Source organism: Mus caroli, chromosome 4 (genome assembly GCF_900094665.2).
Source record: "Mus caroli chromosome 4, CAROLI_EIJ_v1.1, whole genome shotgun sequence".
In the NCBI taxonomy this organism is placed as follows: Eukaryota; Metazoa; Chordata; class Mammalia; order Rodentia; family Muridae; genus Mus; species Mus caroli.
The window spans coordinates 78,889,970-78,914,359 of record NC_034573.1 but is presented as its reverse complement, the minus strand read 5'-3'; the positions used below and the strand labels follow the sequence as shown (position 1 = coordinate 78,914,359).

Sequence of the window (24,390 nt, the reverse complement as noted above, 5' to 3'; positions counted from 1 at the left end):
TAAATAGTTTTAGGGCATGAATATGACTCCTAACTTATATAGATTTATATTTGAATCACAGAGATCTAACATTACTGATGACTACTGGATAGCCCTCTAGTCCAGTTCAAAAGGTACATGTATGTGCACACATGCACATGTGTAAACATAGAAAATTTTACTTTGTGGAGCATGGTTATCATTAAAATGTTCTTTTTCATTAATATTATCGAGAGAGATTCCTTTCTCATATATGGCTTTTTATACAGCTAAACTATGTGCATTTTTGAATTGTGACCCTGATAAAAAAAAAGGTTTATGGGGAAACAGAGAGCTAATCACAGCTTTAAGCCAGGGGCGGAGCACATACAGGGATTGTGGTGACTACTCCTGCCTTCTCAGTACAGATGTATGCAATATGTACGTGCACTTGGGTGGACACAATCCTAAACATAAAACATTTGCAGCTCAGAGAAATCTAAATTACATTCCATAGCAGGCTGATTCATTTCCGTTTAACCCTTTAGCATATCTCTCCTTTCCTCCTTGCTCCCTTTAAAATGTGATGTTTGGAATCAAATCAAATGAAAGCATGCAGATGCATATATATGATGTCACAGATATTATGTGGGTGGTGGGTGGTAGAGGGTAGGTTATCAATCAAAAGGTCTGGTACAAAGACCTGGGAGAAGGTGTCATGGACTCCCAGGACTCAAAGGGCAGGACCTTAGATGAAACGCCCAATAGTAGGGAGAGGGAACTTATAGAGCCCATCTCCAGCAGGAAGACAGGACATCAAGTGAGGAACGGGGTTGCCATCCAACAGTCACAACTCTGAGCCATAATTATTTCTGTCTGAAAGAATTACAGGGTTGGAAATGGAGAGGAGCCTAAGGAAAAGAAGGCCCAAAGTGGGATCTAGGTCAAGGGGAGGTTCTAAGGCCTGACCCTATTACTGAGGCTATGGAGCCCTCACAAAAAGGTACCTAGCATGACTGTACTCTGGAAGATCCAACAAGCAGCTGAAAGAGTCATGTGGAGACTGGGTGGGGTGGGGAGGGGGTATGGGATGTGGAGCAGTTGGAGGGTGGATGGGGGGAAAGGAATATGGAGTGTAAAAAAAAATTAAAAAAATAAAAACAACAACAACAATAACAACAACAACCAAACCAAACCACCACCACCAACAAAGGCATGGTCCTACTGGAGATTAAGTGCTCAGCCTGCTGACTTTTGAGCAGATTGTGGTTGGCTGAACAATGACCAGGAAGGTTTCTATGCCTTGGTGTCTGGGACTGGTAAACACATTTCTTAGAGGGACTTTGCTAATTCAGTAACAGTTCTATATAATCAGGTATGTTGATTTAGTCACCATGGTCCTTATAAGAGTGGTGCAGGAGGGTCAGAGTCTGGTCAGCTATAAGAACAGAATCAATATCTGGAGGGATTCACTCTGAAGGGGGAAGGAGGAAAGAGGAGAAAATAGAAGATGGAACAGAAAAAGTCATACACCCTGTCTTGTAGCCCCTCCCCCAAAGGGAAGCATGCCTGCTGGCTGACACATTAATTTTTAGGACAGTAAAACACATCTCCAACTTGGGATAAGCAATACATTTGTGTTGCTTTGAGACATCACAATTGTGCTAGTTTGCTACAGCAGCCACAGAAAACTAAGACGTAGATTAAGGAAAGCTCCAAACACGGCGACAGATGCGGAGTCTTTTGTAAACTGCAGATTCAAAGATGTGGTCTCAGATTTCCTTACAATTTAGCCCCGCAGAGCAAGTAGTACAGTTAGCATGGAAAAGGAACATTGAATAATAGACTCGAGAATGGGGTTTGAAGCATATCGCATGCCATTCATTCCCCAGCTGCTCAAGATGGGACAATTTCAACCCCCAGAGCCTACTGCTGCTGAGAAGATTAAGAAGGAGCATGCGCAGTGGGAGAATGGGGAATCCCGCGTGACGCTGTAGTGCACAGCAACCTTCCAGTGCTCCCAGTGCCTCATCTGCAAGGTTGGTAACATCACACAGTGGGGAGAGGACTGTGTGAGTAAGCACACGTCAGGTGCTTAGAGCCGTGCCGGGAACACTGGGAATGAATGCTATGGTACTTGTTGGAAAGAGGTTTAAGTGGCAGAGAGAGGGGAATGGGGTGAGAACAAAAGTCCATTATATAAATATAGAGAACTGTCAGATAATGATAAGAAAGGTATAATAATAAAGAGAAGCAGCTCTTGCAACAGTGCAAGCATTCAGTAAATGAAGCTAGAACCCTGGCATGCGCCTCTCCTCACCACCCTCTCTGCTTCACCACGCTCCTTCTCCTTCAGCCATGGGTTCTCCTGAAACTCGGTCTTAGCCTTCTTTGGCCTTACTAATCCAGGAGTCATGGGCTGTGCCTGACCATGTAAGAATGGGTCTGTTCAGTGAATACGCATAGCTTCAGTGTAGGAGATGTATCCTGTAGAAGGGGGAGTTTCCTGCTAGGCTCTGACAGGCAGAGGGTTGAGAACATGCAGGTAGCAGGAAGCAGTGCTGGAGAGGGATGGCAGCCAGAGAGCAGCTGTGAGTAGAGGTGGGGCATGGGCAGATGGGCAGGGACAGGAGGGTCTGACAGGTTCATGCATATGGGCTTAGCTGACTATGGAGAGTTCTTGAACATCGTCCTAGTAGATGATCAAAGTGCTTCAAGGGCAATGTGGTAATACATGCCAGGGTCTCTCAATCATGTGCTCTGTCTAGTGTGAGCTCATCTCTTGGGAGGTTTATAATACCTGCTTGCAGATAATATTAAAGATACAGTGGACCAATGCACAGGAAATTGAATAACTAAAAATTTAAATAAATATATACATATAATCTAAATTATATATAATATAAATTAGCAAAGTTCTCAAGCCAACTTGATAAAATTAAATATCAAACAAGGTATTTTTTTCTTTTGAGACCAAAGATTAAAATGTAAGAAGTACACACTAATAGATGGGTCTCTGACAATCAAATCTAGAATTAGATTTCTGTGTTTGAATAAAACAAAAGCTTAACAGATACCTAGAATCCATGCCTGGCCTCCTCCAGACCTGCAGAATGTGTAAATACTGGCTCTGAGCCAGTTTTAGACAAATGTTCAACAAAGAACACAGGATTTTGTGTTCCATCTAACAGATGGCGAACCCTATACTACTTCACTTTTCTAGGAAAAGAAATATACATAGAAGGTTGGTGGTGATCTTGAGATCAAGCAGAAAAGAAGGGAGAGTTTCTTCACCCAAAATAGGCTACCCATTAGGTTGCCTCTCAGTTTTAAAGGAAGGATTTGAAAGCCCCATCTCTTGTTCTTTCATTAAAACAAAACACAAACCAGGAAGGCTGCAGGCTGGGTGCTGAAAGGAGCCTCTGGCAGATTATAGCTGACCTGTGGGGATCATGACTGCACACCAAGTTCCCTTGTCCCAGACAAGACTGCCAAGGAATCACAGGGCTAATCAGGCAAGGAGCTGTCAGTAGCCGGTAGCCTAAATCATGATGTCCCGAGATCATAGCCTTTTAGCTCAGGGATACCTAAACTTACTTTTTACTTACTCCACCTACAATAAAAACAATGGCTTTATTTCTTTTAAGGAGTGGTAAGGGCTCATTGTATCCAAGCACTCACCTAAAGAAGATTCTAGGAAGCAGTAGGAGAAAAATATTTCTACTAAGGTTAATGAGATATTAAAAGTGACTAATGATAGAACTATTAGCGGACACTCTCTGGAAATTCCTTATCTCTTATTGTCTTAAAATACTTTTAATAATTATTATGTTAAGTATAAAAGGATATAAATCAAAACCACTAACCAACTGGATGGACTTTAAAGAGGTGTTTAGGATTAGCTTCCTGAGTTGAGAAATAGGCCTGAACCTGTCTCACCCCTAAAGATCTTGCTTGTGGAAGGAAGTAGACTAGGCTTTCAAAAATAAAACTCATGTCTTTTTAGGTGAAAGGCAGATGGACTCTGCTGTGTCAAAATGGATGCTGTAGGTATGAGCCTGGTAATGGTAGCTGCTGACAGTCACGAGTGTGTGATGCCCACTAAGGATCAGAAAACGCACTGGGCCAGGATCATTAATCAGTAGCATGTGTGGCTATCAAGAGGAAGGCAGTGTTCCCCTGACAGCCGCTACAACGCTGACTTTATGATCCATAACTGCACACAAATACATCAGTGAGATACAGAGCCAGATTCTCATGGCCTGTAGAGAGGCACTCTGTGTACAATCATTCATTCTGTCACAGAATAAACACTATTCACAAAGCACTCCCCACATAATGACGGAATACAAGCTACCTATAATTAGGAGTCTTAGTCGCTGAACAGTGAAGACTGATAGGCACACATTTCTTACTTTTTCTCCTGGCATGAGTCAGCTTAAAGCTGATAGCTGTCTTCAATTTAAAGCTGCTCAATAAAAGTATACGGGAAACCTGAAGACCCAGGCTCTTGTGTAGGACTCAAGATCTTGAGCAAAGTCGCATCTAGGCCATGGTTGTATTTTCACAAATTAAGGGCGCTCACTCAGATAATCACGGCCCTTTCAGTCACAAAATGTGGGCAAAGGCCAACCCCTTGGTTTCCAACTTGTATAATTCTTAGTTTCCTCGAAACTAAAATGAGGATAATATAGCATATTTAACCAGGTTGTTGTGAGAATTAATTTCAAATCAGTGTAGAATGATGTGTATTTCTTAGTAGAACACCGGCTTGCAGCTATTCAAAATAGATTGCATCTACTTGACTTCAAAAGAAAAAAAAAACCCATCACAGAGTAGCATGGAATTGATGGGCTCAGCCATAATACACATGAGACTTTAAAGGTAATATGCACAATGCCTCTTTTTAGTTGTTGTTGTTTAATAATGATCCTTCAGTAACTGGAAGTGACTGGTTGTAGGATGTTCCTCAGTTCTGATGCTAAGACCCCAAATCTATGGATGCTCTAGTCTGAATATAAAGTAGCTTACTATTCCTATAACCTACACACCCCTCCTGTGTAGCTTAAATTGTCTCTACCTTATAATACCAAGTAAAACACATATTCATCAGAAAAAATTTAAAATGTCTTGTGTATGTTCAGTATAGATGTAAACACCACATGCCTAACAAAAGAGCACACAGTCTAAGTTGGTTAAATCTGTGGGCATGAAAACTGCAGATACTGAGTGTTGACTGTCCTGTAGCATTTTGCTCACTCGGTACTGTTTGATGCTTAGTAAATCACCATTCTGTGATAGCCAGGGAGAAGGAAGGAATATGGAAGATTTCTGGCTGCTTGGATGCAGCAGACCATCTCTTAGCTATAAGGAAAGAGTATGCGGACAGTAATCCTCTCTCCTCAGCTTGATGACTATAAAATTTATCATCCTAACTGGGACACTTCTCGAGTTAGAATGGGCTCACATAGGGATGCACATCCCTGCTAAATTTAAGGGTTACTTTTGTGACAGCTGTTGTCACTTTGAAGCTATGTCTGATGTCCTAATGAGGAACAAATTGCAAAATAAGATTTCCTCCAATCAACCAATTTAAAACCTTTTGTGTTCTTAAGAGGCATGTCAAAAGGCTATTTATTTTGAAGCATAATGACTTTTATAATACATTATAATAGAGTGGTTGCATTTTTATTACTGGTTTGCAGTGTGTGTGTGTGTGTGTGTGTGTATGCAGGATCCAGAAACTTTGTAAAAGGGCTGATCGTTTTGTGAGCCATATGGTCATTGTCACTGCCACACAACTATGTCCTTGTAGAACAAAATCAGTAGCAAACAATATGTAAAAAGGATAGGTGGGTCGATGTTTACAAAAAAATGCAGGAGGTTGGATTTAGCTGGTGGGCTGCAATTTGTCATCTCTTGCTTTAAAACTATGGTATTCAGAGTTTTAGAGTTTATAAGATCAAGGAAAATTTTTAAATCTAAAATTGGCTTAGTATTTTTAACTTGGATTAACTAAGTAAGGGTGCCCTATCTATCTATCTATCTGGCATTGGGAGGTGGCATATTGAGGGGCCATGAGGAAATTGGGGAGGAAAAATGGGGGTATATATGATCTGATCATATTTAATTGTATACATGTGTGAAATTCTCAAAATGCAGAAAAAAAATCAACTATTGGAACTGCAAATAGCAGAAACTAGAAAGGGTATAAACTCAGAACAATTTTATCTTAATGGAAAAGCTACCATAGTGCCTTTAATTGAAAATATTTTCTGGCTTGGTGACAATTCACAATGAATATGCTCAGGTCAACAGATGAACAGTGTGGTGTATGCTTTAGGAGAACAATGGGCCGTGTCATGGTTGAAAGAATATGGTGTTTACAGGACTATGTCTGAGGAAGGTTGAAGAAGAGCTAAGAAGTAAGAGATAGAGCTTGGGTGTTCATTTAAGCTATTCTGAGAAAGTATCCTTATATCTTAAATCATTGCCACCAATGTAAACTGCAGTTGGAAGTAACTTTGGGACTCACCAGCTGCCACTGTGCAGGGTACCAGGCTGGGGGGCAATTGAAACGGTTGCAGGCTTGCACTGTGCTGGGTTTGGGGTGATGGCACAGCTCATCGGCCAGGACAACCACCTCGTTCATCTCTCTGGAGAGTAGGTGGGAGCAGACAACATCTCTGGTCTGCAGGCCAACCCCACAGGTGAGGCTACACGGACTCCACTTGCCAATTTCCCACCTGAAAAGAAATAAAACAAGAAAGAGACTGATTGAGTTTCTGTACAAACACTTCCCAGGCAATCAAAACTTTTCACTGGAAATCAAGGAGGTTCTATAAGATGATTGGTTAGGGATTGATAGTCTTAAGCTTGAAACCCAACTGTCCTCTTCATGCTTAGACTTCCTTTAGAATAAAGCAAAGAAAATGATAAAATAGCCAATGCTTATTCACAAAATCATTAGTAAAGTGATTTTGGTAACTGTCTATTTTGATAGGCATGCAAACCTCATCACAAGTGGGGAGGGCATGCTAGATGAAGAGTAAGATGTGTACATCCAGGATTTAGGGATCATATTTTCAACAGTGGCTAGAGAGGCTGGAGGCAGCTTCTCTGCATATTTCTGTAGCGCCTATTATATGGGAGATAGCAACATTTGTGCTTCTTATTCTTTGGCTTCAAAGTGAAAGGTCACTGGCTCCAACTTCCTTTAAGCTTCCATCATAGCACAAAAATGTCTCTGTCTTCTGTATAAATATCATCACTGCCCGGGACTGGAGAATGTAATAGAAGCAGAGGCTGCAAAACAGATCAGTCTTTTTGAAGGGAAGTATGAGGAGTGAGTGGCTCATTATCTGGATGTAGAAGGCAAATGCACAGATGAGCTGAGTGCATGAATGGCCATTTCCACATGGCCATGCCTTGAGACACACATTTACGGTGAGCTAAGGGCCTGTAAAAGCCACCATCTCCACTGCATTTCCCCAGCAGTTGGTCCTCCAAGATTCAAACGGTAAGGACAGAGTTCAGTTGCCTGAACTCCGACTTAGAAGAGCTCTCAAATGGTCAGTTTTAGGTCTCCTCTTCACAGTGTGAGACACAAAAGTTGTATAAATGGTTGCCAGCCCTGGAAAGCTCAGTGGGACATCCTTCAGTAGCTTGGCCTGCCTTGGTTTTTAGTGAGCCCCGAAGATTGTTTCAAAACTCTTCATCCTTAATGATTTTCCTCAGACTGTGACACTGAGTAGAAACTCTCTCTCTTTTTTTTTTCTTGCTGCTCCAACCTCCCACCATCTACTTCCCCTCTTCCTGCCTGAGATGATCAGTGAATACAATCAACTCTATTGTTATTTCCGTGTATGCATCCTGGCCCTCTAGTACCATCTTTATGCAAACTGAACCCAGGTTCGAAAAAACGTTTTACCCTTTTTTTCATGCTTGAAAATCCCTTGATTTCTATTGTGTGTGTATTCACGTCTACTCCGGGCATGGCTCATCATTCCTGTCAACTGGATTACTGCTTCTCTGTCTTTCACATTACAGCATCTATCACCTCAGGTAGAGCTTGTGTTGGAGTGTGGGCAATGCATTCCTGATAAATTGGCAGAAGGAAGGAGTCCACCATTATAGAGGGCTTGTAAACCTAGCTTACTTAGTTATTGATGAAGAAGTCGGTTTCATTGACTTCCCTCATTTTGTAGTTAAAGGAATTATAGAACTGAGGTGGCTAAAGTCCCCGGGTACTTATGAGCAAGGAGTGAATCCAGGATTCAGATCTACTTGGCCATATCTGACACCTAAGCCTTTGGATTTACTCTTCTATGTAATGTTGTCTCCAGGAAATATCTCTAAAATTGCCTATAGCCATTCACCAAAATTTAAGTGAATAGAAGAGGCTGACTGAACACATTTCTTAGGGATTTTTGTGTGAACGTCTCTATTCTGTTTACTTATGAATCTCCAGCACAATAAACTCCAATGTTTAAAATTTGTGGGCTTGAGGTTAAGTGTGTATGTACATCCTTCACCATCCTTTGCTTCCAAATTGGATTTTCAAGTGAGGGTTGGAATTAGAGGCTCTCTTCCCATGTGACTTTAGGGGCTACACCATCAGGAATGCAGTTTTCACTTCTTCTCTGGCTGATGGTTTCCTTGTGCTGAGGAAGAACGCCACCATGTCATGAGCTCAGTGCTGAGGAAAGATCCCGCAGCTATAGAACTACAGCATTCTGATATAACCAGCATACCCACGTGACACCGTTCTGTGACAAGCACTGTATAAGCATAGGACCCAAACCCAGGCTGGCTTCAGAAGACCTCAGCCTCAGGCAGGATCTGAGCAATAGCCACCTTTCCAGGATGCTTCCAAATTCCTCACTCAAGTAGGCAATCAGAGACCAAATATTTAGTCTTGGACTCTTCTCAGTTGGGAGTGCATTTGCTAAGCAGCAAAAGATAATTATACACAAGTATCCATCCCTCCCCAATGTAACTTATTCATTCAGAGGACACAAAAAAGAACATTCAGAGAAGCGCCATGCATAATAGCCCAGACTGGGAAACACTTCAGCAGGTGAGTATATAAAAACATATGATATAGTCATAAAACATCAGTGACAATGGACTCTAGCAACCAGCAACAACTTTGTTGTATCTCACAAACAAGAAAGTGAGTGACTGAGGCCACAAGCACAAAGCTTCATACTTGGGGTAGAAAGCACATGATATGCACTCACTGATAAGTGGATATTAGCCCAGAAACTTAGAATACCCAAGATACAATTTGCAAAACACATGAAACTCAAGAAGAAGGAAGACCAAAGTGTGGATACTTCCTTCATTCTTAGAATGGGGAACAAAATACCCATGAAAGGATTTACAGAGACAAAGTTTGGAGCTGAGATGGAAGGAAGGACCATCCAGAGACAGCCTTACCCGGGGATCCATCCCATATACAACCACCAAACCCAGACACTATTGGAGATGCCAGAAAGATTTTGCTGACAGGACCCTGATATAGCTCTCACTTGTGAGGCTATGCCAGTGTCTGGCAAATACAGAAGTGGATGCTCACAGTTATCTATAGGATGGAACACAGGGCCCCTAATGAAGGAGGTAGAGAAAGTACCCGAGGAGCTAAAGGGGTCTGCAATCCTATAGGAGGAACAACAATATGAACTAACCAGTACCTCCCAGAGTTGTGTCTCAAGCTGCATATGTATCAGAAGATGGCCTAGTCAGCCACCAATGCGAGGAGAGGCCCTTGATCTTGCAAAGATCATATGCCCCAGTACAGGGGAACGCCAGGGCCAGGAAGCGGGAGTGGTTGGGTTGGGGAGCAGGGGGGGGAGGGTATAGGGGGCTTTGGGGATAGCATTTGAAATGTAAATGAAGAAAATATCTAATAAAGAAAAGAAAAAAGGAAGTAGAAGCATGTGTGGGTCTTCTGGATAGTGTAGCTATCTCAGTGTTGGACTTTACTCCACCTTCTAAACAGGTCCACTGGGTCAAGTTGCACACTTGGGATTGCATGTTTTCCTGTGTATGTTCAGAAAGGCTGTTTTTCCCTCCTCATCTTCAAGTGAAATGCTTGTATGGGCATAAAGCAAAACCTGCACTCTATAGTCTTATAAAGCCACTGTAGTCAATGCTGTCCCAAGGTTAAAGCTTGTCAGGGCCAGGCTTTGTACCCTTACCCCCTGCCTTTGCTTTACTCCTGGCAGAAACTCAGCAACTAGGTCCTTGAAGCAGAGGCATTTTGGCAGCTATGAGGCCAGTTGAATACTGGTCAGGGAAACTCCGCCTACCCTAATAAAGTATATTATACATTCTCCAGGAAGGAGGTCAGCAGAAGCTATCTGTGTAGTGAGCACTTGGCTCATTCTTGGTCAGAAATATTTTAATCAACTTTGGCCAAAAAAGGGAGGAAGCAGACACTCTCCTCTGCTTCTCTACAGAGAGGCTACAACTGTGGGCTGCAGATCTGGCAGGCTGCTGAGAATCACTGAGCCTTATGCCTTTGAGCATTCCAGTCGGCTCCTTCAGCAGAAGCCAATTAGGTACAAGATTAGTCATGGCTGACAGTATGGGGACACTGCTAGACTTCCCTTGGGATGCTGGGTCTAGCCTGGCATAAGCCCAGTGCTGTGCTCCGGACATAGAGCTTCTTCTATCCTCTTCTTGGGTGAATTTGCTCATCTGTTCATCTCCATTTACAATGTCACTTTTTCCAGTGAGTAAAATTCTCCATCCATATTGTCTCTTACTACTTTCTTCTTTGGAGATTCAACATACTGAAAATAATAACACCACCTCAACTCAACCGTTGACTAGAGCGCGTGGCTGTATCTAACTTGCCTTGCAAGTTGTTCTATGTGGGGTTGCATCCCTCCAAAAGATATATTGGAGTTAAAACCCAAAGTATCACAAAGTACGATGTTACATGGAAAAAGCTCCTTGCAGATGTAATTACTTCAGATGGCTCATACGAGATGCATTAGTGACTTCTCTCGTCTGCATCACTAAATACCTGAGAGGAACAGATTAAGGGAGGGGTGGTTTATTTTGGCTCACTGTTTCATGGGATAGAGCTCATTTTGGCTTTCGGTGGGGAAGTCGTGCTGGAGTTCATGACACTGCAAGCTTGCAGCTGGGGACATCTTTCATCTTAGCTGCAGAGCAGAGGCAGAGAGCTGAGACCAGAAGTGAGGCTGGACTATAATCTTCAAGGAACACCTCTAGTGGCCTTATGTCTGAAAAGTTCTACAACCTTCCAAAATAACATCAATCACTGGGGACTTCTGGAGCTTGTAAGGAGCATTTCACAGTTAAATTGGGAGTACAGCAGTTTCCTTCCAGGTGTCAACCTTTCTTGGAGGGAAGTTACTTTAAGACATGGGCTGTAAAATGCACGAGGGTAGGAGATGGGAGGAAGGGGGGAACAGGATATTTTAAGACAGGACATCTACAGATAGGTAGCCTTACAGCTAGATAGTGAATAGCTTAGCTCAATCTCCTGCTGGGATGCTCGGAATGATAGGAAGTAAACAACTCAAAACAACTGCAGAAAGTCCCTGAAGCTGACTAGATTCACTCTGCCCCACTCCCCCCTCCGAAGCATGAAGCATACAACAGTAGTAAGAACTGCCAAGAGTTACTCTCAAGCAAGGTAAGTTACAACGTTGACTCTGACAAACCCAGATGGCAGGAAGAAACAGAGACCAACTGAACTGCCTGGAAGAAAAGAGTGGCTGAGGTCCATGGAAGAAGCTCAGACCAATGAGCCACATGGAAAAGCCACTTTCCATCTTGTTGAGCTGTCTGCAGGCTGTGCAGTGGGCTCCAGGTTTCTAGCTTTTGCATGACATCACCCATGCTGGGGTGAGCTTTGGTGATGCAGATATCTGAGTCATTTCTGCTCCTGTCAATAACCTGTCACTCATGTTTCTATAAGTAACCCAAGTAAAACTCAGTGACTCACTGACCTGGACTTTAATGGTATCTGTGCTTCTGCCATCAGTTCCCTGTTTTGGGGGTGAGTAATAGCATCTCACAACAAAACCACCGCACTAGAGCAGGGTACACATCTCTCAGTGGGCTCTTAGAGAGGTAATAGGCTGGAACGCCTGCTCCTCCCTTGTACAAGCTGGGAAACCCTGTCTGCCTGGTTCCCCCAACCCTACCCATGTTGAAAAAACGCGCCTGCTTACTTGGGGGAAACTCCAAGCTAACGTACTCTTCTGTCTCCTAATTTCAGGCAACCCACCCAAGAGCGCTGGCCCAGGGGCTCAGGTTTTGACCATGTATGGGCACAATTCCAGCTCCTCGCTGACACTCATCACTCCTTGCCTAAGCTCTATAAGACTCTTGCTTTACTGACCTCCACCTGTGTGATCAATGAGAGCTGCCTCCTAATAAACCTGCTTTTATCTATTTTTAATCTGGTCTAATCTGGCATATTGCAGCATCACTGAGGGAGAAAGAATGCCTATGAAGAGGGACACACGGAGAGAGTTCCGTGTGATGGGAGAGATAGAGAAGGGAATGACAAAGCCGCAAGAAAACAGTGCCAGAAACTACCAGCATACACCAGGAGCTTGACACACTACGAAGCCTGGCACCTTCAGTTTCACGCGAGTTTAGCTTCCAAATGGGGGCAATGCATTTCTGCCGCTTTAAGCTTCTAATTTGTCATACTCTGTCACCATAGCGCTAGGAAATCAACCCCCTGTAACCTGAGCACCTACCATAGTACCTAGAACAAAGCAGGTGCCCAGGAGGTATGTGGTGACTGCTGTGGAGGTGAGTGGACAGTAGGCTGTGTGCACCTCTGGACCCTTCGATTGCAGTGGTGCCCTTTCAACAACCTGCTTCCGCTGTCTGCTGCAAAGCTGATCCCACACACATTTCTTCAGTGTGGTGACTCTTGCTGACAAAACAGGGCCTAAATTGCTATCTCTTTGACAGACTGACTCCCATTTCATGTAAGCATTTATATGTTTTATTGTAGTGTTTTGGCCTACCTGAGTGGGATGTGTGATAAGACTCTCTTCTTTCTGCAAAATACCAGAAGTGCTAGGCAATGTGTATTTAAGCCATTCTAACACACACACACACACACACACACACACACAAATCTGAATTCTGAAACACCTCTGTATCAGGGATTCTGGCCGGAGAACCATGGCCTTGTGTAAGGAGGGTGGTAAGGCTGGGAGCTCTGCTTACCTTCAGCTTCTGGGCTTTAGGTGTTAACTCATGGTTGGGCCCTTAGCCAATATGTCAGAAAGACTCCATTTCCCCCAGCGTTCTTTTGCTACACTTCTGCCCTTTGAGCCCTCTGTCCTGTACATTACTATCCCCTTGGTCAAAATCTGCTCCCAGAAAAGGCTGTATGGATGGAAATACTGTAACGGATTCGCCATACCTGTCCAGCTTCAGAATATTTGACTCCTGACCAAGGATAGGCAGAGGGTGGAGGGCTGCCCTCCATCCCAGTTGCTGGCGTTCTCTTCCTTCCCTCTGCCAACAGCATGTGTACCTGGGGTGACTTGTCACTGGAACTCCACATTCCACAGTAGACTTGGCTTCCAGATCTCCTTGGGTAGCACTGGAGCAAGGTCCAGCCTCCTGACTAGTCCTGTCATGTTGCTGAGATCTGTTCAGCTCTAGATCTTCGGATGGGAGAACACTTTTAGCCATAAACCACAAGCCATAACATGACAGTAGTCTTGCTGGTATCTAACATGATCAGCAATAACAACAGTCACTAACTGCTGAACCACCCTATCCTAAGCCTCAGCCTGTGCAAATATTTTAAGTGCACCATTCCTTTGATCATCATTACAGCCCTATGAGACAGGCATGGTTATTGTCTCTATTAGCGCAGGCGTCCAGGAGAAGCTGAGTGAAGGGTTCCACATACATATGTCAATGTCACCTACTTCACATCCAAGGCACCATGACTTGGACTTAGGCCATGAAAAATGGAGCTGCTCTCTATCAGAGGTGAGCACAGTGGATTTGCAATTCTAGCTCTGCTTCATCAAGGCTTCTTTCACTGAGATCCCAGCAGGACTCGAAGGCTGAGCTGAGACGCACACTTATACATATATATGACTCTACGGAGAAGATGCTTGAAGTTTTCCCGCTTTACAGAGTGAGCTAAGTAAGGCTCTGAGGCACTAAGCAATCTGTCCAAAGTTACCCAGCTACTAAACAAGAGAGTCAGGATTCAAACTCAGGTAGCTTGGCTTCTGCATACCTTGTTACTAAACCACACTGTTTCTGAAGGCAGGATAAAGAACACGGTAGAACAAAGCAGTTTTGAGTGTCCTGGGCCAGGATCCCTTGTGCTCAGAGTTTAAGAAAATGACAAATGGCAGAGTGACAGCTCTATTTCTTAGTAATACAAATAAATATACTGACACCACCCAGGTCTTGAACACACTTGCGGTTGGCATTCCAGTGAAGTGGCCATTTGGCAGCTGAGTGGGCAAAGGTAGAACGGAGTCTCCTGGAGAGACTCACTTGGCTTTTGAAATGTACCTTTTGGAGCTAAGTGGGCCATTGAAGCCCATGGTGGCTGACTGCCATTCACAGCTCTGTTTGTATTAGTTATTAAACAAAAAATACTTTTGCATTCCTTTGCATAGGGCTCATTGTGAGAGTTGCCAGATCTCTTCCCCTACTCTTCCTGAGAAGGTACTGACCTTTGCCTCCCAGCAACTCAGGGAATACAGGCATAAAGAGCCTCCCTGCTTTGACCTATTACACTATAAGAAACCTCTCCTATCTTAATCTTTATGGAAAAAGTAGACTTGAAGCTTTATCCAACATTTTAAGATGCAGTTCTTGTTTGAATAAAAAAATTACAGTAAACTTTAGGCATTTAGTATTCTTCAAACATTGCATGTAAACCTCCCGCAGTACATCTCTGCTCACTATTTATATCATGACATTTAAAAAAAAACAAAGTTCCTCAAAAATCTTTGTTTTTTGTTTTTGTTTTTGTTTTAGAATACATCTGTAATCAGGAGGCAGAGAGTAAATGGGCCCTATGGAGCGTGGGGTCTTAATCTAGAAAGATTAAGATGGATAGTCAGGAGATGTCTAGGCTCCTTCTCTTTATTTTCTTGGATGATTATTAGTCACTTCAAATTTATCTTCACATCTTAAACTATCTATTGCCCCCAGCTTCCACAGTGCCAGTTTCAATGAAAATCTGGTCAAGTATGTCCTTTAATTCAGAATTTCCATTGGGAAGAGACTCCTTCAGAAAGGGAGAAAAATGTTTACCATCTGTCGAGAGATTAATAGTCAAAATACATAAAGAACTAAAATATTAAACCTCAAAAGAAGTAAAAACTGGCTACAAAAATACACAAAATATTCAACTTCTTTAGCCATATAAGAAATGAAAATCAAAACTGTTGGCTCAGATGGCCTGAAATTCTCTTTTTGGGCAATCCCTAACCTATGTGTAGTCTAGGAGGAATATCTTCTGGTGCAGAGCAATGCCAGAAGGGCAGGGAAGGGCTAGAGGAAGAACTCAGATAAGGGGACAAAAATACTGTTTGCTGGAGCTCTGTTGACAATGCTAGATAAACTATACATAAACAGTGGTAGGAAAAATCAAAATTACCAGGTCCCTGTAATGTCCATGGCTGGATGCATCAAAACAAAACAAAACTGTACTGAGATTCCATCTCACCCAAGTCAGAATGTCTATCCTCAAGAAAACATATCAAAGCAAACTCTGGTGAGAAGGTAGGATTTAGAGTGGTGGTGGTCAGGCCACTGCTGATGGCAACATAAATTAGTATAGCCATGCAGTCTCTTCAAAACAAATAAACAAACAAATATGACCCAACTTTATCATCCCTGGGTGTGTAGATTTGATGGGATCAGAATCAGCACACACTAGACATGTGCACACTCACATTTATTACAGTGCTATTAATAATAATAATAATAATAATAATAATTAATAATAATAATTGTGAAATCAGTCTAGGTGTCACCCCCAGATAGACGAGTAAAGAAAACGGAGAATTATTCGGCTCTAAAGAAGAAAACATGATGCCATTTTCAGAAAAATGGATGGAACTAGAGATTACCATGTTATCAAAATAAGCCAGTTTCAGAAAGAGAGCCATGTTTTCTCTTCTGTAAATGATAGTGACTTAAAAAGGAGTAGGACATAAAAGTAGAATCGTGATTATTTGGGTAGAGGAAGGGAACCGGTAGTACAACAGAGGAGAATGTATGCGGTAATATGATATGATCAAAGTGCAAGAAATACATGTTTGAAAATGTCATAATGAAACATGGGAGCAAATATACCATGAACATGTGCTGATGAAAACATCTGAAAAATGAAAATAGGATACAGAATAGGAGCTATCAGGGGAGAAAGGCGATGAGGAAGAAGGGAGAAGTGATCTAGAGAGGGTCCGGGTGTTTGGAACTGTGATCAAGTCTACTATGTATATTTAAAAATAGCATGATGAGAATCATTATTTGACACAATTAATATGCTAATTACAAAGCCCTCCTGGAGTCAGAGCTGAGCTTTCAGTGGGGCAAGCAGCTAGCATGGCCAGGAATTAGCTTTGGGGGTGGTGGGTGGTGGGTGGGGAGGCTTCCCAGCCTGGAGCTGAACATCCTGAGTGGCTCTTTCTCCCTGCCCCATTCTTCCCCTTTGTAAGGGTTGCACTTTACCATTGGCGAGGAATGGCTCATTGGCAAGTCACCTAGTTCATCACTAGGCCAGTGTTGCTGGAAGTTAAACATTCAGAGAAGACTGGACAAATAAACACAGATATCTGAAAAGTAAATTGAGCCAAGTTTCTTATTGTCTGTGAGGGCAATTATAAGTATGTGAAGGAGCAAAACCAGAATAGTCAGTCCTTGAAGAACTGGGTTGGGTTCAAAAGCTGTGTGTGTATGTATGTGTGTGTGTGTGTGTGTGTGTGTGTGTGTGTGTGTGCGTGTGCGCGCGCACACGTGCATGTATGCATATGGCCTTATGCATATGTGTGTGTGTGTGTGTATGCCCCATGGAGATTCCTGTATCCACCTGTCCAGTGCTTAGATCACAACTGCATGCTGGCTTTTATGTGGGTGCTGATGACCTGACTTTGGGTTCTCACGCTTGCTATAGCAGGCACTTTATCAACTCATTCACCTCTTTAGTCCCCAACTAATTGCTGTTAAAAAACAGATACAGTGGGTATGTGCAAACACACATAAACGCACATATTGCTTTCTAGCTCTTTTCACTGACAGCCCTAGAAGTGATGACACCCCAGTGGCATCAAACAATCTGGTGCCTAGGCCTCAGGATCTCTTTAGTAGAGACTCTAGTTCTATTCTCTAATGAAACAATCATTTCCTATATAGTTGGCCCACTCCAGAGCAGAGTTAGGAAAAGAAATAGTGAGCTTGGAACACCTTGTTCTACCAGGCAACTGGGAAGTACTCTAGAACGATGAGGTTTATGTCAGAAGGACACAGAAACCAGCTAGGACAGGTCCCATTGGCCATGACTGCAACAACTTGATAATAATGGATGTTAATGGATAATAATGGAACTTAATCCTCAGGGTAGCCATATTGAGAGGTGGGATCATTTCAGGGGCATTTATGTCACACGATGTCTGTCCTCACCCATGGACAAATGCCAACATGAAAGGGCGTGGCGGTGGAAGCTCATTCCTTTCTTTACTCTCCAGCCTCCTTCTACATGAAGAGAGAGCACTGAATTCCCCATGTGTTCAGGAGCTCGCTTTAAACTGCAGCCCTCCCAACATGCCAGTGTCTTCATCTTAGACTTTCCACCATCCAGAAGGGTGAGGAATTTCCCCTCTTTATAAATAGCCCAGTGTGCTATTCTGTTTTATCAGCACAAGTGAACTAAGATGTTTCCCATGAAATGCTTGTTACTTACTATTAATAAACACAACAAGCCTTTTAAAAACCTGAAGCTTTGTTAAAAATGGAAGTTATAAAAACCATCAGTTTGGCTCCATATCCCCCATATTTCAAGCTTCAAGCCCTTGGCTAGCCTCTGAGGTACTTTGCAAAGTGATTTGAAGTGCCTTTTTGGGTTTGGCTCCAGTTGATAAGGCTTGGCTTTATGCCAGTATCTAGTGACAAACTGCAGTGACATACAGCCTCTCAGGCGAGCTCCTGACTCCTCCCCTCTGGACTGTTCTTTCTGATCTCTGTCCCTGATAGCAGGGGTGGTCCTTGTTCCTCAGTGTGCCATTGTCTCTTTCCATAGTGGGGTTCACCTCGTTCTTTGGTTTCACATCTATTACACCACTGTTATTTGTTTCTTGGACTCTTTTCCTAGACCGCACACCAGGGCCAGCAGGACCGTTATGCATCCCAGCAACTTGGGGAACTAGATTAGTGCCTGATGCTCAGGGAGGCCTGTGTCACTTTGGCCTTGGGCTCTGGCACCAGATTATTCACAGATGACTTGTGTTCTGCTGCTCGTTAGAAAAATCTTGGGAAAGTTATTTAGCAATTTTCCACAATTAAAATAGGAATAACAGAAATCATGGTTTCACAGGGTTGTTATGAGGTTAAAGTGAGAACTTCTGGGTAAGGACCTAAGGCTGGGGCCTGGGACAGATAAACACACGATAGCAGAAAAGGTTCTTGCTCTGTGCTAGTGTGTGAGGACAGAGCTGAGGACAGTGTAAATCAATAGTTTATAAGGCTTCCTGGGACATGTGAGAGAAGGGAATTTTGGTGATGGGCTCTTAGGGAAAGGACACCCATGTCTGACTTATCTTCCTTCGCATTTGCTGCCTAGCACTGTGACAGTGCCTCAGGGGGAATGGGGCTTACCCAGGATGCTGAGCAGAACTGCAAGGTAGCGGGAACATAGTGATGACTAGAACTGTGGAAGTGCAGAAGATGTGGTACATGCTCATCACATCAGAAATAAACAAGCAGGTGTTAACATTCATGTGTGTATGCCTCTTTTCTCTCTCTGTCTCTCTGTCTCTCTGTCTCTCCGTCTCTGTCTGTCTGTCTGTCTGTCTGTCTGTCTGTCTGTCTGTCTCTCTCTCTCTCTCTCTCTCTGTGTGTGTGTGTGTGTGTGTGTGTGTAGGCCAGAGGGCAATCTCAGGTGTCATTCTTAAGGAACCATTCATTTGTGTGTGTGTGTGTGTCTTTTACTGGCATGGAACTTGTCAAGTAGAGTTGCCAAGTTAGGGTATCTGGACAGCAAACCTCAGGGATCTACCTCTCTCTGTCCCCTCTGCACTGGATTAAAAGTATATAGCACCAGGCCAACCTCATTATCTATGGGTTCTGAGGATTGTAGATAGGTCCTCATGCTTCATGAACTGAAATCTTTCTTCAGTCTGCCTTCTTCATCTTGTAGATAAGCAAACTGACATTCAGAGAAATAAGCAGTTTCCTCTGCACTGGGAACCAGACTCAGGCTACCCCTTCCATTCTGCTCTGTCTTGAAGGACCCGAGGAGTGCATCATTAAGGGTTACAGAAAGGGAGGCAGAGGAGAGAGGAGCCACTTCACTTGGCCACAGGAGATAGATGGGCTACCTATCAGCCATGACCAGTGCACTTTAGGGAACTCCTTAAGGGGGACTAGAAGAAACACAAAAGATCAAAGGATGTGTCAGGCATTAGAGTGTAAAACCATTCTGGAAGGCCAAAACTTAACCAAAAGCATATATGATAAACAGCATCAGGAAAATTAGGGCTTGCTGTAAAACTGTAATTGCTGTAGCTCAGGAAACAGGAGATAGAGCCATGCTTCTCTTGGAAGCCTACCCACTTGGCATGAGGTTTTGGCTCCATAAAAATAATTGTAGCCAAGATTACCAAACACCTGAGGTGGCAAAGCACTGACTTATATATGAGAGCTGTGTGGCCAACATGAGTGCTTTTACCATGCCAACTGCCTCACCATCTTAACCATTTCTCAAAAGAAAATAAACAAACCAAAGTTATCAGCATTATGAATTGTAATTGTTAAGCTTTGTTTGATACTCTTAATAAATTATTTTATGTTTATGTGTGTGTGAACATATGTCTATATGTACATATTCAAGCCTGTAGAGGTCAGCAGAGACATCCCATTCACTGGGAATAAAGTTATAGACAATTGTTATGGGCCACGTAAGTGTTGGGGACAGAATCTGTGTCTTCTGCAAGAGTGTAAGTGCTTTTAATCACTGAAGCATCTCTCCAGCCCCTACAATTGACATTTTTTAAAGGTTCTGAATAGCTCTTGAGATTAAGTCATACTTGTAGCACACCTATTTACCATCTCATTAAGGGCATGCTATTAACTCAATATGCTTCTTTCATGGAGTGGGATAAAGGCAGAATAGCACCAACACTGTGACAACTGTGCAAAGTATCAGTGTCTTCTCTCCATTTTTATACTCTTCTATGACAACGGCCACTGTCCCAAACACCCACATACCTGTTCACCTCTATACAGTGTGATTTCACTAGAACATCTAAGCTCCGGGCTGCCATTGTCTTTCAAACTGTTTTGTAGGTTTTTATAGGTTAAAAATGAGATAGAATTATTTTTATTTACCCAAAAGAGAAATGAAACCTTGTCATCCATTAGCCAGTGCTTGAGCCTACAGGATACTAGATTAGGAAAAATAATTTAAGCACAGGAAGGTAAGTATTGCATATTCTCATATACAATGCAGAAGCCAAATAAACGGATCTCATGAAAAGAAAGTGCAGTGAGCTATTACCAAAGGTAAGGAAGGTGTGGAGAAAAGAGAGAAATAGAGGAGGAGGATGGCTAGTGGGCAGAACATGCAGTGCATAGTAGGACCAAGTTTCATTGTTGAGCAGCACAGCAGAATATTAATAGTCCATAGCAATTGACTGAGTCTCAGAATACCTAGTAAAGAGGATTTCTGCATGTTCTCATCATGAGGAAACAGTAACTGAAGTGATGTATGATCTTAATTGCTTGGTATGATCTGCCTGATCGGGGGCACCATGCCTGTGAATAGACTTATGCTGAGCCTCGCAGGTACATATATGCAATTATTAAATGACAATTAGAAATAAAGCTGAGACTTCCTGCCAGCTGCTGTAACTCAGATCTGAGTTTCCCGGGAGCCTAGTGGTGTAGACATAAAATTCCTGTGATTCTTGGGAATTTGATATTTTGGTTGGCTTGTCTAGAATTCTAGATAGAAATTTCTTATTCCAGCTTTCCTGAGTTGCTTTCCTGTGGTCAAAGACACGGAATAGATTTGTGGAATAATCAACATGGTGCTATTTGTTGTTTCACACAAACATAGAAAAGCCCCTTCTTTTTCTAGAAAAACTCCTTCCAGCAAGTGAGCCCCTGCTGGGCTCAGTCACTTCCCAATACACACCTTTGCTTTTTCACCTTTGAACATTTATTTCCAACATTCCCTGCCTGAAAGAGTCTTCCTGTTCCTACCTACAGGTCAGATTCAAGCCCTTCCCTCCCTGTGTTCATTTACTTTGCTGCTCTGAGCTAAGTGCCAGGCCACCTTATGATCCAGTTTGTTCGTTTCTTCCCTACTGATCATTCCAAGTAGAACACAAAGCTTTCAAGATTTGGAATGCAGGGTTTAGAGGTAAGGAAGTGATTTGGTTCCATTGAGTCAGGACAGACATCTCTAGACACGCAGTGATTTAGAGGTGGTATTTCATTCACATGGAAACTCTATAAACCTAAGTACTATATCCTCTCGTGGGTTGAATTGTGTGCAGTCCCAATGTGTATTGGGAAACCCAACCCCCAGCATGATCCACTAGAGTATGATCTGTTTTTGTCAAGGACAATTGTAAATGAGATCAATAGGACAGACTTTAATTTAAAATGAATGGTCTTAAAGAATTAAGGATTAAGTTGGGTATGAAGATATACTTGAACAGAAAAGAATATGGCCACGCATAGGAGGAGGGGACTGCGGTAAATCCTCAAGTTTCAGGAAGAGGTAAGTAAGCAGCTGCCCTCCCTACAGCTCCTGGGAGTACATCCTTCACTTCTTCACCTCAGACTTCTGGCTGGGGAATGAATTGTTACCAGAGGTCATCACCTAGTTGGTGTATTCAGTTGTGGTTGGCTCAGCAAATCAATAGGGTCTCTGGAGTCAGTTCTCATGAGCAGTGTTAAGTTTGCCTGTGGTACCTGGACACTTACATTTGTAAGTTTCCTAAGTGGAATGCTTAGGTCAGCACTTTGTGTCAGGGTCCAGAGATTTGGTTTTGTCATCTGTAACAAGACTGTGCCTCCTCTTTCATCACAATATATGCTCCAGCCTTGTGGGACTTTAATAATCTCAACCAACTCAGACAGTCCACATGTTGTGTAATCATTGCTCAAAGCCTAGTGTTATGTATTTCAAATAGTGGGTTGAGTAATTAGAACACAGATACTTAATGGCTTTGAGAGACCATTATAAAGACATTGTGATGTATGTGATAGATGCTATCCATTTACTTATTCATTTCAGTGGCATCTATTGAGTACCTTTGTAGGCTAGCCTCCATGTAAAGGGGCATCATAGTCAATAGAACCAATATATATGTAGCTTCCCAGTCTACACTATGAGACCAGTAAGTGTGAGAGCATAGAATATAGGCTTAGGCATCAAGAGAGACAAGCCCTGGAAGAGCTATCTGGGGTCAGTGAGTGCTATGGTGAATCTTGACATGTAAGTGGTAGCCAGCCAAAGGTGTAAGCAAAGAGAGTGCAGGTAGAATGAGGTGTAAGAAAGGAGACATTTAGAGAACTGAAATGTTGAACTCCCATCTCAGGGCTGGAAAAAGTATTCAATACAAAGTTTCTTAAATCCCTGGGAACTTCTGTCTCTTATTTGTCATTGTCTTCAGTGATGTACCTGTGAGTCCTGGAAAGCAGAGGTCTTTTGGGCCACCAAATCCTTCATGACAAGGATGACTTGAGATCACTGTATCACAAACTCATGGCTGCTGGGGCACTCCTGGATAGGATATACCTAATCAGTTGAGAGCTGAAATGACCAGGGTCTTTTTGTCCTGGGTGTCTCAAAAGATGTTAGCCTCAATATGGTTCAGATAGGACCATGAGGACAGGAATGCATGGTGCTTCACATAACTCTTTCACCCTGACTTATAGGCCTATAAACCTATTTTATGTTGCCTGGCTGTAATTTTCCCTAGACACATCTTGTTATCTCTGTCTCAGAGTTTGATAGACAAGTGCATAGAAACAGTCAGATATTACTGTAGGAGGCAATCAATCCAATCAGAGCTGAGATGGACACAGTATGTACATAGAAGCTAGACACAGAGGCATGTACATATGCAGACATTGACATACACAGAGAAGATGTATACACACAGATGTTAGACACAAATATATCATATACTCAGAGACATACACATAAAGACAGACACACATAGAAACATACATATAGACAGACATATGCACACATTAATGTTACCCTTGGACACATATACATCTACACACACACACAAACACACACACACACACCTCTGGAGGACAGGATGTTGCTATTTTCATTGACATTCTGTTTGTTCACAGAGGCATCTGCTCTTTCTAGACATGTAGCTTCCTTTCTTGGGGATGAAGAAAGTGATTTTCATAAATATTTTTATGTTTGCCGCACACACACACACAAATACCAAAAATTATTTTTCAAGTTAGGTTCAGAGACATGTTCATATAGCATGTGTTTTACTTGTAGACATTTTCTTATCTTGGGACAGTTTATGGGACTGTTCTGTCTAAAGTCAGTGCAAACAGAAACCTCAGGTTAGGATTCATATTGGCTTATTAAATCCCTCATTTGATCTTGATTTTACATGTTGCTATTTATTGCTAGGACAATTAGCACTGAAACACTATTTTTAAATGCACTGCATCTGATAGAATCATCAAAGTACCCTAATCTCATTTACCAAGGTGGAGGCTTGTGAGCATGATGTCAACACACCACACCAGCCCAAATACTGCATCACAGGATGCCAGTACTGGACTCTGCTGCCATTAGTGGTTTATACTGTTGGGCCTGCTGCTCTGTTTGAATGTCAACTTGTTTACTGCAGAATCAGGATGGCGATAATTACCATGATAGCTTCCAGTACCTACTAGGTCCTGTTGAAAGGGTGTCACGTGTGTTAGCTCATTTGTTCTACATGGCCTCTGATGTAGCTATGGGCTATTTCACATAGGGGCAATTGAAGTATTTTAAAGAGATCACACAGTTAGTAAGGATGCAAGAGCTAGCCCTATAGTTGGTGTAGAGTTTTAACCTATGTCCTCCTCTGGTCAACCTCTGGCATGTTCAGGGAATAGAGGCAAAGCAGCTGAAGGCAGCTGCCGTAGTTATTCTTGTGATTGTTGCTATAACAATTTTCATGCACA

The 24,390-nt window shown here is 42.7% G+C and overlaps 1 protein-coding gene across 3 annotated transcripts in view; it reads right to left on the bottom strand.

Moving 5' to 3' along the window:
• Positions 1 to 24,390, bottom strand: part of Adamtsl1 (ADAMTS like 1) — an 883,891-nt gene that overhangs the window by 100,303 nt on the left and 759,198 nt on the right. For all 3 annotated transcript variants that reach the window (XM_029476025.1, XM_021160015.2, XM_029476026.1), the window contains one exon: positions 6,494 to 6,704. In XM_029476025.1, the coding sequence (XP_029331885.1) occupies positions 6,494 to 6,704 (211 nt within the window). The remainder of the gene's footprint in view (positions 1 to 6,493; positions 6,705 to 24,390) is intronic.